We start from the raw sequence: 15,336 nt of genomic DNA, 5'->3' as shown, positions 1-15,336 counted from the left end.
AGTAGCACGCACGAACTGCGCATGCGTGAGTGGCAATAACTCTCCTAACCAGCAGGTGCCGGTAGTGTGTATTCGTTATTCAAAAGAGGCAACCGGAAGACAGACTGTGTGATATATACAAACTTCAGCTCTCTGAAGCAGAAATAAACTATTTAAGCATTGTGGTTGGCAACCTTAAAGTACTGCTGCTACCACATTCCATGCATCAGTAATTATAATCCAAGATTATATTAACATGCAACATCATAACACTGACAGGCAAATTATGTATGATCATGTACATCTGGATCTTCTGACTTTTATTGTAGTATAGCTAATTTTATCCTCATTATAATGTTATGTTATCTAATGGCTGTAGTATGAAGGTACGAAATAAAGTTTTGTATTTTGCAGTAGCGGTAAAAAGTGGTTTATTATCAATCGACTAAAATACAATAAGATAAAAATAGTAAGTAATAAGCCTACAATAAAAGAAAAATAGCCATATCGTCCAGGGTACTGTCCGTTAAATACTTGAAGAAGCTATTGTCCACCTCATGCAGGAAGTGTGGCAGCAGATTACCTGGCAACTGAGTTGGTCTTTGGTTTCTTCATAGATTCTTGCGTCCAGGTGAGATGAAAACAACAAATAATAGCCGCCAATCAGTAATTTATTTTGCCGACAGCCTTTTGCCGACAGCTCCCCGATTCGACATGTTGAATCGGGGGCGAAAGGTGTCTGCACGGCCGAAAAGACACAACGGTGCGGGACACACCAATCTGAGTAGAGCGACAAGACGCTCATCGACGGCCAGACATCTATCGACGGCCGAAATCGGCTTGGTGTGATGGTGTAGGGGCCTTACAAGACAAATCTGAAAAACTAAAAAACGTGAAAACGGTGGTAAATCTAAAAATCTACTTTTGATGGTTAATCATTGTGAAAAAACACATCACGTAATAGTTTTCAATCAAGGCAAGGTTTACTGAAATATGCAAAACCAAATCTTTGATTTGAGCTATTCCCTGCTAATGCTGAAGTATTCTTGAGATGAACCACTTTGTACAAAGCGTGGTCTGACCATATCCAAAGGCAAAAGTGTTTATAACATTTGAACTTGCAACACTTGAAGGTGGGAAAGTGTCCTGCTGTCAAGAGGGGAAGACATGATTATTTAGAAATGTAGGTGCACGCATTCATACTTTCTCTTTTGAAGAAATCTATGGCGTTGCACTTCTTTGTGAACCAGGAAGAAGCTTTTCTTTAATTCACAAAAATAACTTAAGAAGAAAGCTCAAATCAGGAATATTGGGTCAACTGACTGAAAGTGGCTTTGGAGAGTTTCATAAAAAGTATTGGACCAGTTCTCCCTTATTTTGTCTGTGTAAAGGAAGAGAGTTGTGCACCCTAAAGGTCTCAAAAAGAACACAGAGCCTTTTAAACTTTAATTCAGTGTTAACATCATTCATTCATGCCAGTTTTATACTAGAAGGTTCATCGTTTTAAGGTAGGTTACTTAACATTTTTGACGATTTCTCTGGAAGACAGTCTGTCCTTCCTCGGAGAAATAAATGATCTCCTTTCTTCTGGCTATTAAAATATGTATTGCTCTTGTTCTCGCAGGTGGAAGCTCCGTTCATACCAAAGTGCAGAGGCCCAGGGGACACCAGCAACTTCGACGACTACGAGGAGGAAGAAATCCGCGTTTCTGTAACGGAAAAATGCGGGAAGGAGTTTGCAGAGTTTTAGGATGCGTTACCATGGATATATCAGGGAAATAAGGGGATCTTTGCACTCTTCTAAAGACTTGGGATGGAGCAGAGACCATCGTTTTTCAGATCTACTACATAGTCCCTTCATTCCATAAGGCTGAATGAGGTCGCCATGATCCTTGGGTGCCGATAACCTCTCACTGTCACGTACACCTGCGTATTAAAGCAGACACACCACTTTTTCTTTTCTTTTTTTTTGTACCTATCCACCGTTTTGTTTTTTTACTTTGAAGCAGTTAGTCTAAGATGTTGTTCTCCCCTTTTAAAATGTGATCTTTTTCAATTTATGAGGAAAAACTGACAATGGCCAATAATAGTCCACTTATTGTAACTGTCATGGTGACAGTTGGGTTGTAAGCTATTCCCTCCAGTTGTCAGCGGTGTGTGCTTTATGGTCTGTTACAAATCACATTGGCTATTATAAAAAACAAATTATGGCCAGCTTTCAAAGGTAGCATTCGTCCTATGTGCATATCTGTCAGTTTTTTTAAGACATTTGAACACGTTGAGTGTTAAAAGCATGACCAAATAGACAACTTTGGGTGACACAAGAATAAAGGTCCTTTCCTTTCTTTGCTTTTTGCCTAGAGAGCCAAGTCCTAAGGCTCCCACGAAAGTATCCATTCACTGTCCTCTTGGTATTCTGACCCAGGCACAGCAAGCCATTGCAGAAAATGACAAACCTTGTTACATTGGTCAAATGCAAATCCAGTTGTTTGTTTGATCCTTTTGGATCTGTTAGTCACATGTAAAGTTTGTCATTTGGTATCTAACTTTTCTTTTGTCGCTGTGTCTAACATTATAGTCATATTGTCCCTAGATTTCAGGTCTGCGTATAAAGACCTTTGTTACGAGTCTTTGGAACAATGTGACTTCAGTAAACGGAAAAGAGTGAAGTGGAATCCTTTTGAGGATTTTTATTTAGTGTAATGTTAAGTTGAGAACGTCGGTGTGAATAGTGTTGAGGCTCTGTGCCTCGACATTGTCAGTGAAACCTTAAAAGTACAGAATTTGTAATGTATTAAATCAAAGATGTTTTAAAATCTTAAAAAACAGGAACGCAAAACTTCATATTCACCATATTCTCCCTGTTACAACCCCTGACAGATTTCTGTTTCATTCTTATCAAAGAATGTAGATTTGCAACTTATAGGTATGCATATTTGAAGGCTTGATTTAAAGGTACAGTTTTCCTCACAATACACTGGCTAAAATAAAGACTGCTCCTTTGTATCACATGTAACCCTGTTATTGTTAATCTCATTACATCATACGTATATACATTGTTTCATATATGTTTTTATTTATACACATTAGAGATGCTAATAAATTTTATTTTTAAAAGTGTTTACGTTGTGATACTCTCCATGCATTGTCAGACTGACATTCGATTCATTTGAACACTTGCATAGAAATTGTATAGCAATGTCCCAACTCATCCACATAGTCCAGACATAGTAGGACCCCAGAACAATAAGCATTTAAGAGTCAGCTAATTAGAGCAAACCTGCATGCCTGGAAATGAAGTCACGTCACAGTGCATATATTAACAATTTGGTACCAACTCATTAAAAGGGAAAATAAGTCATTAAAGTATATGCACTTACAAAAAAATAGATTTTTTACACCATTTGTAAAACAATAAATGACAATTTTGCGAGGATATAACCCCCTGTCTGGCTATTTAGTCATTTATTTAAAACTATTAGTACAATATATAATTAATGCAGTATTGATGCTCAATCAAACCACACTATGCAAACAATTAATTTGTATTGTTTAAAATGATTGCAATGTATATATAGGCCTACTGTATATTTTTAATATGATGATTGACAGTTATGGCAAAAAAGAATCTCGTGAATTTGGACCTTTTGTTTTGCCGTAGTCCTTCCATTGCGTTGGTCTATGGGTAATGTAGTAAACGTCAGACACGTGGGTTATGGCTAGAAAGGATCCGTCTTGTGTAAATATGACGTCACGTTCTCGTTGTAACTTTCGTTGGAGCGGCTCGGAAACACACCTCCAGCAGTAATATGCAACATACACATTAATGCAGCAGTAATATTAATAGAGAAACATCAGACATAATAGTAAAACACTGAAAGGGAACATTGTATTGCACCAGGAGCTATCTTGGGACTTTTACTGCGACAACGTTGACTTGCCTGTGAATAAAAAATAAACCATAGTGTTGGTGATCTACAGTGTTGTCATTCTTCTTTGAACAGCAAGGCCGCTAACACCCTATTTCAACAATCAAACTCCTTGTCATTGACATCATTAATAGATAGTTTAGCTTCTCACCATCATTTGCTGTGGCCCACTGATGTTAACTGAAAGGCTGCCTGCCAAACGTAAACATTAAGCCACGTGACTTGCAAACTATCGCGAGAGTTTTACACTAGACGGATCCTTTCTAGCCATAACCAGACACGTGGGGCGTTGCGTTTCCAACTTTTCAGAAAGATGGCGGGTCTGGAGCTGCTGTCGGACCAGGGATACCGTTTAGATGGAAGAAAAGCCACCGAGCTGCGGAAGTTTCAGGCCCGCATGGGTGTGTTCGCTCAGGCGGACGGCTCGGCGTATTTAGAGCAGGGAAACACCAAGGCTCTGGCTGTGGTGTACGGTCCGCATGAAGTGAGTAGCTGTGGATGGAGAGGGAATAGCGGTAATGCAGGACGGGTTTAATCTGCCAGAATTGGGGTTAATGTACAATAAAGTTTCAAGCGTTAGAAAAATAAAATTGTATTTGCATGTGTCAAGAGAAAATGTCATGCAAAACAATACAGGCTGTTGCGTTGGACAGTCCATCGTGTTTTGAAGATATACACTTCCGCTGATGCCCATCATAAGTTATCACACAGACAGTTCAAAGTTTCCCCCACCCACATTTTGAATTGTCGAGGCTGGACAAAACTGTTAAAATCAATATCACACTACTCATACAACCTTAAAGAGATGTTTTGATAACAATACAATCCCTGGGCATCTTTTCAGGTACATAGGCTACTATGGTTACATTCTATTGAAAGGAGTCTAGTACAACAACTCTGCAAAATTATTGGTCTTCGAATCTTATAACGACTAGTATCTGTAAAACGTCCTGCAAAGGGATGTATTTTCAAATGTTTGTTTTTTAAATCACTGATGAATTAATGTGGTGTTGAAGTGTACATACAACCTTTGAAATGTGTTTCCCCCATGCAAGTATTATATACAATCACATTAAGTAGTTTAGTTTAATATCACTGCATATGTCACCTCAAATCAATAATAAACATATAGTTAACTTAATAGCTCTATGATGGTGTTAACTTAAAATTATAATTTGTTTGAAAAATGTATGGCTTAACTTTATATTGGATTGCATTACATTTTACAGGTGTACCTGATAAAATGCTGTGTCTAATCATTGAACGTTGAATGGAGAAGGCCAGAAGTGTTGATGTATTTGTCGACCCTTAGGTACGAGGCGCACGCAGCCGGATTCGTCATGATCGAGCTGTTATCAACTGTCAGTACAGCATGGCCACCTTCAGCACGGCGGAGCGGAAGAGGAGACCCCACGGGGACCGCAAGTCCACTGAGATGAGCCTCCACCTCAAGCAGACGTTTGAAGCCGCCGTGATGACCCAGCTCTACCCACGCTCCCAAATAGATATCTATGTCAAGGTAAATGATGAGCAAGAAATAAGGGATTAAGAAAATACAGACATTTATTATTTGTGCTGAAACCAGAATCTTTCTTTCCAAACAGATTCTGCAGTCAGACGGCGGGAACTACAGCGTGTGTGTGAATGCTGCAACTCTGGCAGTGATTGACGCAGGCATCCCCATGAGGGACTATGTGTGTGCCTGCACCGTCGGGTTCGTGGATGAGACGCCCCTCGCTGACCTTTGCTATGCAGAGGAAGGTGGAGGAGTGAGCTCTCTGGCCTTAGCACTGCTGCCCCGGGGGGGACAGATCGCTCTGCTGCAGATGGACGCCAGACTACATCAGGATCACTTAGAGGCTCTGATCGAAGCTGCCATGACAGCTTGTAAAGGTGTGAGCAAGGTGCTGGATCAGGTGGTGCGGCAACATCTCCAAGAAGCTTCTGTGCCTTCTGCAGAGTGATGAGCGAAGAGGAATGAACCTCTAGACTGTGGATTTGGTTTCAGGCTGGAAAGTGTTCTTGAACTGAATGGAGAGGCATGATGGGAAGAAAAAGTGGACTGAATGTTTTTTTTATGTATCCATGACAATTATACTTTTGTACAGTCTATGTGTGCTGAAGCTATTAATAAATATATAAACCTTGCATTATTGGTGTGTTGTTTGATCATCTGTGAGCAGTTGCCCTTAAGTCTTGTCCTTCGTGCAAAGTCCAGACAACAAGCATGAACATTTTCAAGTTTAATGTAAGATTTTAAAGGTACAATCCTCGACCCTAAATTAAACATAATGATAACCACCATGGAAGAATAACCTCTGATACAATAGATTTTGAATTATTTGTAAATCATTTAACAAATAAAATAAATCCTTAAGTTTCTATTATTTATAAAAGCACAAATCTGGCCTTTAATAGTTACACCAATGGTTTAAGACATTTTACATTAATTTACCTTTTTCGAGAAATGTATTTATATCTCTGGGTCAATTTAATGTAAAATTGTTAGAAGAACATGTATTTATTTTGTATTTAAAAAACAAAAACATTTTAGATGTATTCAATGGGAATAGTTTTATTCAGAGCCGTTTATGACTGGTTTTATTATATTCCTTTTTTCACACCGGAAGTGGGTCCGCCGCAGTAATGTTTCCGCAGGAACAAGGAAATTGAAAACATTTAGCAGCGGTTTCAGAAGCCCCACCTCTGCAGGTGGATGTGACCGGCTTTAAACTGGAAAGAGGTTTGTCTTCATGCATATAATGATGATAGATATTTACATATGAACCACGTTACTATTCATAATGATCACTTTCGCAGAGGAAAACATTTTAATACATTTTACACTCTGGCGAAGCCATTCAGCTAGCTAGCAGCAAGCTAACCACAGCTGTCAGTGGATGACAATGGGTTGCAGGAAGCGATTTATGAACTCAAGCCGAATGGAAATATCTTTCATCTGAATGTTGGGTCGTCATCAAACTTAATATATCATTTTTTGTTTGTTTTCTGCCTCGATCAAAATGAATCTCTCATCAGTTGCCAATGTTTAGCTGATATTTAGTGTAACAGTGCTTGTGTTGCCCTCAGCCTCCAGTGTATCAGGGAATTTCGTTGCAACGGACAACAACATGGGACTGCTGTCGGACCCCAACAGGAGAAGGGCTTTGATCAGCCTGCTAACCCGCCTCAATGCCCCAATCTGGTGAGTCTTTAGTTTGAAATGTGACAATGCAAGTTTACTTTATTACAAAATGCAACTGTGCACAAGCTCCTTTGATGGAAACATGATTTCTCTCATTCTGAGATCTATTCCTCTTTCCACTAATTCAGAATTATTTTGTTTCTCATTTAAATTAATGTATTGCTTTTAATGTGTGCATTTTCAATTAAGAAGTTTTGTCTACCATTGTATCATTTAGTATTTTTTTGTCTGCATCTTAACATTTTGAATGTGTCTCTGTATGGCCTCCTTGAATATGAGATGATACTCTCTCACTTGTGATTTCTGTCTTTATTTCTATCCACTCCAGTGTGGTCTGCTACATGGCGGGTGTGGCCTGGTTCATGGGCTTAGCATTTGAGCCGTTCACTCTGCGGACATACATGTCAGAGAACGCCATGGGGTCTACCATGGTGGAGGAGCGCTTTCCAGCGGGGGAGAGGGCACTGACCACAGGCAGAGAGTTTGCAGCACATAAGAAGAAAGCAGGGTAAGAAACACAAATAACGTAAATACAACAGGAAACATTTCATAACACTGATTTGGACGCTGATTTTCAAGAGCATGGAAGGTCAGCATAAAATAGACTACTGGGTTCTTTTCTAGGAAATATATGTCTGAGCTAGGGCTTTATAGTTAGAAGTTTATCAAAATGACAAAATGTACAATGATATTTCCAAATTGCAGTAAGTGTTAAAGCGAAATAAGTCTCAAAATATGATTCTGACTTAGGTTATGTGGTGCTGAAAAGATCCTGGTCAAAATGTATTCAACAGATCTGATGGTTGATCTTGTATTATTTGTAATCCATTTATTCTGAATCAATCAGGCCTGAATCCATGCCGTTACATTATTCACACACTAGTAATATGAACATAGATGAGTCCTTTCACAGTTTGATAGCATTTTAAAAGTGTCAAATAATATTTGTTTTAGTCCACCAGTCTAATTTTGCAACTTGTGTCTCTGCAGTGGGATGCCAGTGGACTGGCTGGTGAAGACCATGCAGTCTCACGGGCTGGAGGTGTTCACTCAGAGGTTCTCACGCACGCTGCCCTTTCCCGATGAAAACAAAGAGAGATATGTACGTTTTTGATTGAAGTGTGAAGGATACATTTTTTCTCTAATGTTTTTTCTCATTTATATCCAAGCATAATACTTGTTTCCTCTTCACCTCACTCCTCTTATCAGATGGTAAAAGGCACAAATGTTTACGGGATCCTTCGGGCCCCTAGAGCTTCCCGTACTGAAGCTCTGGTGCTGAGTGCCCCCTGCACCCCCGGTGATAACAACAACCAGGCAGTGGGGCTGCTGCTTGGCTTGGCACAGTACTTCAGGAGTAAGTACAGAACTCACGGCCCTCTCCACCATTTGACTGGTAATCATTTTTTGGTTTTAATGGCTGCTGTGTTCCTCAATAGGTCAGGTGTTCTGGGCCAAGGACATCATCTTCCTGGTGAATGAGCATGATCTGATTGGTATGCAGGCCTGGCTGGAGGGCTACCATCACACCAACACTACAGGTAACCACTAGCAACAGACACAAACTAGGCCTGGCACAATGACTACTTTTATTCGGGATGTTTCAGAAATACACAAACGATTATTGTCATTTTGAGAGCATTTTATGTACAAATTATATTATAGCATAATAAGGCAAGCACAGCCTTACAAAGAATAATTCATTGTTAAAACATTCAGACTTTGAAAAACAACTTTTACTGAAATAAAAACACAACCAAAACAATAAAGAAAAAGGACTCTTAGGCTGGTTTAACAAAAAGTGCACTCTAGTTTCTAAATGGTGAGGAAGTTAAATACAAGATATGGTAAGATTGCCACTGTAAAGTTTATAAACTGTCTCTCTTCTGCTAACCGCTAACAATGAACAAATATCCTTGTAAGTATTGTATCACCCCCATACAAGACTGCCTCCTCAGTGGACTTTTCTTCTGTAACGGTGCCTCTAGGAATGGACTGGTCTCCCCTTCAAGGCCGCGGTGGTTCGATCCAGGCCGCTCTGTCTCTAGAGCTCAGCAGTGATGTCATCACCAGTTTGGACCTGGTACTGGAAGGCCTCAATGGGCAGCTCCCCAACCTGGATTTAGTCAACCTCTTCTACGCCTTCTGTCAGAAGATTGGAGTCCTTTGCACCACCCAGGGCAAGGTAAGCTTGTGATGAGATTTAAACCTGCAAACATGTTTTCTTTTTAGTGAGCAGAGTGGTTAGGACCGAGGGTTTATTTAGCTGTTTCCTGTGGATGTTTCTATAGCTGCAGAGGAATGACTGGGACAGTGTGTCGGGGTACAGCCATGCGGTTCAGACCATGATGCTCATGGTGATGAAGCAGGCCAGCGGGCGATCCTGGGGGGATCACGGTCTTTTCCTGCGGTACCACATCGAGGCTGCCACCATCAAGGGCATCAACAGTTTCCGTCCGTACAAGACTGACATCACCACCATTGGCAGGTCAGAATAAACATTTGTATTTAGGCTTTGACCTGCTTTTGTAGGCTTTATAGGCTGACTGACACCTCACTTCTGTTTTTATTGTTTCTCGTCCTAATCTATAGGCTCATGGAAGGAATGTATCGTAAACTGAATAACTTACTGGAGCGCCTACACCAGTCCTACTTCTTCTACCTCATGCCGTCCCTCTCTCACTTCGTCTCCATTGGTTACTACATGCCGGCCTTCGGCCTCCTCGCCGTCATCCTGCTGCTTCGTGTATCCTTTCACAATTATTTAAATTGATTGCCCTGATTGCATGGGCGTGGGGTGCTAGTGGAACACGCTCATGAACTGTTCGCCGAAGCCTCGCAGCAGAGTTACTGCGGAGCGCATAAAGCAGACCCTTCACGCGATAGCAGAGCGAACGGGTACAGAAGGGGTAATTAATCGATCACAGATGGCGTCGTACTCGAGGACGGATAAAAAAGGATTAAACCTAAATGGGTCGCGAAATATAGATTAATATTCCTGGGCGGCCCCGCCCAAGTAAAGTCTATGTGTGGGAAACCCTGTACAGTATTACATTTAACAGTAATATAATGTATGTGCTTGATGTCGGATTTGCCCTTGACTATGATACAGGCTTTAGACTTGTGGGTTCAACTTACAGCTCCACCGCCGAGAACAGAAGACGGAGTCGTTGACCCTGAGCAGGTTAGACACAGATACAGGTCCGAAACTAAAATACTTATCTCGAGTCTATTAAATCAGTTTCTTAAAAAATCTGATCTGCTTCCTCCCAGATGTCCAGTCCAGGAGTGCTATCGGTGCTGACCCCTCTGGTGATCAGCCATCTGACCGGAGTGGCTCTGTACACGCTGCCCATCCGCTTCCAGGAGATGGCAGTGGAGCACTTCCCAGTGTCTGAGACCGAGGCTGTGGTCCTGACGGCTATAGCTGTGTACACAGCAGGCCTGGCTCTGCCTCATAACACTAACAGGTAGATGCTTACACCTGCAACACTCTGATTCAGATATTAGACTTGTTTTTCTTTTTGTAATACTTACTTGCGGTAATGACGAATGTCTAAAAAACAAAAACAGCAAAACATGTTAAGTGATCCACTCGCAGGGTGGAGTGCACTTAAGCCATTATTTAACCAAACTGTTTTGAGTACATTGCCAGGTGTTTATATGTCTGTTGTAGCTTTACAGGTATTAGGTTGAGATTCAAACTCATGCCGAAAATTAAATATCAATTTAAGCCCCTGGTCCAATTTGGCGTCATGGTTAGTGAGAAGATGGTCTCCTGTTCAATTACATTAACATTGAGGTTATATCATTTTTGAAGAAACTGGAAAAAGAACAGATTAAAAACAGAGACATTTACTTTTTTTTTTAAGCAAATATGACATTTGGCCCGAGTGACCTTATGATATAATTTGTGGGCACATTTGATTTCATTTATTATATTTCAATTACAAATTAGTTTTACAAAGTTAGTATTATTTTTTCACAGGATTATAAAAGATGAACTAAAAGCTTTAAAATATTTCCTGAACATCAAGCCCAAATACATACACACCCTTACTTTAACCAAACGTTCTGCTGACATGTGGCTAAAAGAAGCTATGACATACAGAAGTTAGCTAAGACCAAGAACAGAGACAGTTTTGTGGGAAACTTGTGCAACCTTTGTTCGTCCTGCTGTCTGTCGTAGGCTCCTGTCGGGGGGGGGCACGGAGCAGGGCTGGAAGGTGCTGAAGCTGGTGGCCGTGCTGTACCTGGCCGTGCTGCTGGGCTGCACCGCCCTCATCAACTTCTCCCTGGGCTTCATCCTGGCTATCACCCTGGTGCCCGTGGCCGCCTTCGTCACACCCCACGTCCCAAAGTAATACACCTGCACACACCGTTTGCTCATTGTACTGCCATGTGTTCGCCAGGTGGAAGTAAAACCTTGCTTTTCTCCCTTTTTAGGTTCCTATCAGCCTTCGTCATGATCATCCTCAGCCCGGCCTGCACCCTCCTCTTCTCTGTGTTCTTCTTCCAGGAGCTGCAGGAAATGCCCATCAGCTTCCTGGACGGCTGGATGCTGTACCTGTCAGTCATCTCTCAGGGCATCCTGGACCACTGCCTGTACGGCTCTCTGGTTTACCCGCTCATAGCCTTGCTGGTCTATCCCTGCTGGCTTATTTTCTGGAACATCCTCTTCTGGAAGTAAATGCTAAGTCACACAGGACTACTGAGAGCTTTTATTGTGATGATATGAAACCCTCTGAGGTGTTCTCAGGTTTGTCTTCACCGGTGGAAATGGGAATGACAGTTCTGGAGAGATTGGAAAAGAAGAGGATGTGGCTTTGGTAGAATACAGTGACTGCCTCTGTCTGGACATTTTGTCTGTGTTTCACTCTTCAAACAGTGGAGAAAATTCTTTATAAACTAAGCAGAACAGACTGTTTTGTACTAAACATCTTACATCATTGATTGGAAGAAGGGATGATCTTTTCACATGTCATGGTTTTCTGTTAAACACTTTTTGGGATGTGTTTGTTTGGGATACATAATGAGTCCATTTTCTTTTCTTAAGCTCTTTATCAGGCAGGATTTTAATGCATGAAAGAAAACAGTAACAGGAAACAGCGGTTGGAATGGAAGAAACGATTTGTTGGACATCTGCGTCCTTTAAGATGTCTGTATACACTACATCTTATATTTTTATATTTGTTTTGATAACTTTTAAGTGAAACATGTTTTTCTGCTATTTATAAATGCCAAAATAAAGACTGAAAAATGTACCTTTTTGTTTTAAGCATAATACTGTTATGAATATTTCCTGTGTGACGCCGGAAAGCTGTTAATGTTTTCCACTTGCGATCATTCACGTGAGTTGTTGATCCAAATACACTGACTATGAAGAAGTACCACAAACACCGCTCAAAACATCCAAACCAACATTCTTTTTTCATTTTAATCTGGTTCATACATACTTCATCAATCATCTCAGAAGAAGGATCAAAAATCAAATGGGATTAATTTGCACTGTTTATTCAGGTAATGCACGTTTTTACAGTATAATGTACTGAAAACAGATCATTCCAGTCACAGCTCACAGGGAATTGAGTAAAATTAGATCAACAGATAAAATGTACATGAATTACTCAATGCATCTTGTTAAAAATAATACACTCATTACAATGTTATAAAAAAATAAAAGCACTTGACAACCAACCCTGTAAACGCAAAACACCTTCTCTCATCAGCCATGGCTTCTTCTGTTGCTTTAAAACCACCATTTGGCAGATAACACTTGAACAAACGGCACAACGCTTTTCTCTCGCTTCACAGTTGGCGAAAGTTTGAATATTCCCTCAACTTCAGCCGAGATCAAATGCAACAAACTTCGGTCCAATTCTCTCACCTAAAATAAATATCAGGCCGTTTGTGTTGATTGCATCACACTCACCCTGTATAATAAATAACAAAGAGTTCTTGCCAAATTCAGATGTAGGTCATGTTACGTGAAGATTAACAGGTCCCAACTGACGCCCCAGTCCACAGTTTATAGTCCGAGCCTCCACCAGTGCAGCTCTGTCATGCTACAGTGCACTATACAGTCTTTATGGGAGTATTTTGTTGTTGAGCATCCTCACTCTGTGTGTGTATGTGTGTGTAAGTCAGTGATACATGGCAAGCTGGCGATAGGCAGTCAGCTGCTGCTTAAACCAGGCTCTCCTCGATCCTCTCTTCTTCCCCCCTTCTCCTTTGCGAGAGAATGGTAAACATAAAAAGCGGCAACCGTCAGTTAATATGTAACAGGAAGTAGAACACAGCGGTATTCCATTAGTTATGATGCAGTACCTGCTGGATGTGTATTTCAGGTCTGGCTGTGGCACAGATTTCGCAGCCCGGACGGGTCGGCTTGTTGATGAAAGTGCATGAGGGACAAGCCCACTCTGTCTGCTGAGAGGAGGGGAGATACAACAGATTCAAGAAGGAATAATTAGGCTTGTTATCACATTTTAAACCTTTGCATTCAACTCATAGATAACATTTCTTAATGCATGTATATGTGTACGGACACAGCTTAGCAGTTTTTTTGATTCAGAATGGCACCAAAATATAGATATTATATAAAAAGCCCACATGATTGTGTCCAAGTACATAGGACGAAAAGTACCATTCCCACTCAACTAAAATAATTTGTATATGTACTCTTATTGCTTCTCAGACTGCTTACATACCTGTGCTTTAGTGGCTCTGTTGGTGTGATCATTCAGCTGCAGGTTATCTATGTCCAATAGATTAGTGATATCAGCAGGTCTGTCGCTTCCTCCACCTGTGCCCCACAACAACGAAACAAAACCAAAACTAGAGTTCATAGAGCTGTACTTTCTAAAGCTTACAATTAGCCTAGAACATTTTAAAAAGTGACACTTTTTCAAAAACAATCACCATAAGTTCAATGACTGTGTTTACATCCCCATCTGATCACGATGTAGAAAGGGAAGTTTCAAACAATACTTAAAAAACCTGACAAACACATGATTACTGGACTGAAGCTTTATGTTCATCCTCCGTGTTCTGCAGCATTCTTTAGTCTATGAGTCATACACTGTTCACCTAATATGGATGTCATAACCCTTAAACCTGAAATTCAGGCCCTTAAAGAGCATCTTGCAGGTTTTTTTTTTTTCTACATTTATGCTTAAACTTGCTGGAAAATTACAATTAAAAAAGTGAATGTAGGATTTGATATGTTTTACGAGACATAAGGGCAGGAATTCAGAGGGAAAGGAGCAATTTTGAGCTCTGTTCTTAAAAACGGCTTTTTTTTAAGGTCATACGTCAAACGCGTCATATTACATCACAAAGGGTAAACATCTCCGCTCTCTGACCGCGGGTATAGTTAGTAGTTGCGTTGAGTTGAGCGGTTGTGTTTTAGTGAGCTGGTATTTTTCGGTAGTTTTACATTATATTTCACCATTTGTAATCATGGTGCAGTATTGTGTTTGTGCAGGTTGCACAAATACCGGCCAGTCAGGACATCGAGTCCACAGTAAAAAGGACCGGAGCTAGCGTTCGTTCCTGGGTGCGTTGTGCATCCACCTCCCTGCAGCACATACTCTCCACAGCTTTATCAGGAAACCGTATTACATCTCTCTCCCCTCCCCTTCGCTGCTCTCTCTCTCTCCCCTCCGGTACACGGCACCGTAAGACGTAGTGTGGAGTTGCATTAGGTAACGCTGTGGTGGCTGTACTGCTCCAGCCGCATTAGTTGTCTGTTATGGATCAGCTATCAACAGTCGTGGCCCGTAACGTTGGGACGTAGCTGATTAATCACGCTCTCTCTCTACTGCGTCTCGTAGCCCGTGATATCGAGTGATAGCTAACTGTCTCAAGTGTTGTGATGTGACGTTAGCTAACATGCTCTGGTAGCTAACGCCGTCACGTCACGCAAGAGATAGCTGCCCCAGTTCTCCACTGGTTCTCCTCACACCACAGCGCTCGAATTTGCTGTACGCGGATGCCGTGGCGGATCTGCTTCTGAATCCTTGGCTGCTCCTGTCCTTGACGGGGCGCTAGCGGCTCATCAATTATAGGTGTGTGTCCGTCATATGCAGTGCGAAGGTATCATGTGTCAAGCTGCTTCTGTGTGCGAAACGTAGCATTGCGATCCATGTTTGATTAATACGTGTACACCCGCGCCTCTCCCCCTTGTTGGTCCGCGCCATGTTATCACAGCGGGGGGAGGGT

At 41.3% G+C, this 15,336-nt stretch overlaps 3 protein-coding genes across 5 annotated transcripts in view; 2 read left to right on the top strand and 1 right to left on the bottom strand.

Annotated features, from left to right (window-relative positions):
• Nucleotides 1-4,166: 4,166 nt before the first annotated feature.
• Nucleotides 4,167-6,056, top strand: exosc4 (exosome component 4). Its single transcript, XM_010766260.1, has 3 exons — nucleotides 4,167-4,392; nucleotides 5,221-5,427; nucleotides 5,513-6,056. The coding sequence occupies exons 1-3, from the start codon at nucleotides 4,222-4,224 to the stop codon at nucleotides 5,870-5,872; spliced, it is 738 nt and encodes a 245-aa protein (XP_010764562.1). The 5' UTR covers nucleotides 4,167-4,221; the 3' UTR covers nucleotides 5,873-6,056.
• A 516-nt stretch (nucleotides 6,057-6,572) lies between these two features.
• gpaa1 (glycosylphosphatidylinositol anchor attachment 1) lies at nucleotides 6,573-13,010 on the top strand. Its single transcript, XM_010766225.1, has 13 exons — nucleotides 6,573-6,651; nucleotides 6,999-7,113; nucleotides 7,442-7,621; nucleotides 8,104-8,215; nucleotides 8,323-8,470; nucleotides 8,553-8,654; nucleotides 9,102-9,298; nucleotides 9,405-9,601; nucleotides 9,706-9,859; nucleotides 10,226-10,297; nucleotides 10,387-10,583; nucleotides 11,303-11,473; nucleotides 11,560-13,010. The coding sequence occupies exons 2-13, from the start codon at nucleotides 7,040-7,042 to the stop codon at nucleotides 11,801-11,803; spliced, it is 1,848 nt and encodes a 615-aa protein (XP_010764527.1). The 5' UTR covers nucleotides 6,573-6,651; nucleotides 6,999-7,039; the 3' UTR covers nucleotides 11,804-13,010.
• The window catches only part of LOC104941173 (ranBP-type and C3HC4-type zinc finger-containing protein 1-like), a 7,485-nt gene continuing 4,760 nt past the window's right edge, over nucleotides 12,612-15,336 (bottom strand). Inside the window, exons 7-9 of one of the 3 annotated variants that reach the window (XM_010766234.1) lie at nucleotides 13,824-13,918; nucleotides 13,441-13,542; nucleotides 12,612-13,342 (exon numbers count right to left, since the gene is read on the bottom strand). In XM_010766234.1, coding sequence (XP_010764536.1) covers nucleotides 13,289-13,342; nucleotides 13,441-13,542; nucleotides 13,824-13,918 — 251 coding nt within the window. In that variant the 3' untranslated portion in view covers nucleotides 12,612-13,288. The remainder of the gene's footprint in view (nucleotides 13,343-13,440; nucleotides 13,543-13,823; nucleotides 13,919-15,336) is intronic. The other 2 variants (XM_010766248.1, XM_010766240.1) reach the window with 2 other exon arrangements.

Source organism: Notothenia coriiceps, unplaced genomic scaffold (genome assembly GCF_000735185.1).
Source record: "Notothenia coriiceps isolate Sejong01 unplaced genomic scaffold, NC01 NC01_scaffold00000307, whole genome shotgun sequence".
Lineage (NCBI taxonomy): Eukaryota > Metazoa > Chordata > Actinopteri > Perciformes > Nototheniidae > Notothenia > Notothenia coriiceps.
This window is presented reverse-complemented; position numbering and strand designations above follow the sequence as displayed.